The 843-nt window shown below is 34.4% G+C and overlaps 1 protein-coding gene across 1 annotated transcript in view; it reads right to left on the bottom strand.

Moving 5' to 3' along the window:
- LOC119592648 (palmitoyltransferase ZDHHC17-like) overlaps positions 1–565 on the bottom strand; it is a gene marked incomplete at both ends in the record, with an annotated part of 5,231 nt that extends 4,666 nt beyond the window's left edge. Inside the window, 2 exon segments of the mRNA XM_037941562.1 lie at positions 57–178; positions 425–565. Coding sequence (XP_037797490.1) covers positions 57–178; positions 425–565 — 263 coding nt within the window.
- Positions 566–843: the final 278 nt, after the last annotated feature.

Here is an 843-nt window from a genome sequence, read left to right as displayed (position 1 = left end):
CACATAGTTATCTATATTCATTTAATATAAGAATAAACTGTTTAACATCATTGTACCTGACAATATCTCTTCTGTTGTTGATCGATGCCCAGTGTAGGAGTGTGACATTTTCATTATCTCGTTTATTTATATCATAACCACCTTCAATCAATTCCTTACATCTCTCCAAAGCTCCATACTGAAAAATATTGTCAAATATATCAACACAGAAGATATAATATCAAAAATTAACAGAATAAACTAGAACTATACCCTGCTTAACTTTCAGTGAGGTGAAGAAAAAGCAATTCAGTATATAAAAATATTTGGCCATGACCAAAAAAATGACTGAAAACCATCACCAAAATAGTGATAGTAATTATCATACAAAATGTAAGTTACACCATAAAAGAAGGATATCAACTTCACTCCAAATTATGCTTACCTGTGTTGCTTTAACAATGTCAAACGAAGAAAAATCTGAGTCATTTGTGGGCCGACTGCTAGGTTCTGAATTCTGAATGCTCCCAGCAGCATCATCTGTCTCTCTCTCGACGCCATACATACCACTTGGATTGCAGGCATCCTGAAATTGAGAATCTTTATCAGCTAATAGGAAATGAGAGTAACCAATTTAAAATTTAGTATCTTACAATGACAATCTTATCATTATTAATCCATTCATGCTGAGATGACATCTTATTTAACCTCACTCCCTGAGAAATCATTCATGTCACAGAGTGGTAGTTTTGTGTTTTCTGTACTTCTGATTTTTTCCCTAGGGCAGCTGAATCCACATGAACCTAGACACACAGTTTACTTTGGCAATGAGGATCCCATCGTGACAAGGTTAATGACAGACAT

The sequence above is a fragment of the Penaeus monodon genome, chromosome 30 (assembly GCF_015228065.2).
Source record: "Penaeus monodon isolate SGIC_2016 chromosome 30, NSTDA_Pmon_1, whole genome shotgun sequence".
In the NCBI taxonomy this organism is placed as follows: domain Eukaryota; kingdom Metazoa; phylum Arthropoda; class Malacostraca; order Decapoda; family Penaeidae; genus Penaeus; species Penaeus monodon.
Note: the sequence above shows the minus strand (reverse complement) of the source record. Positions and strands in the feature narration are given on the sequence as shown.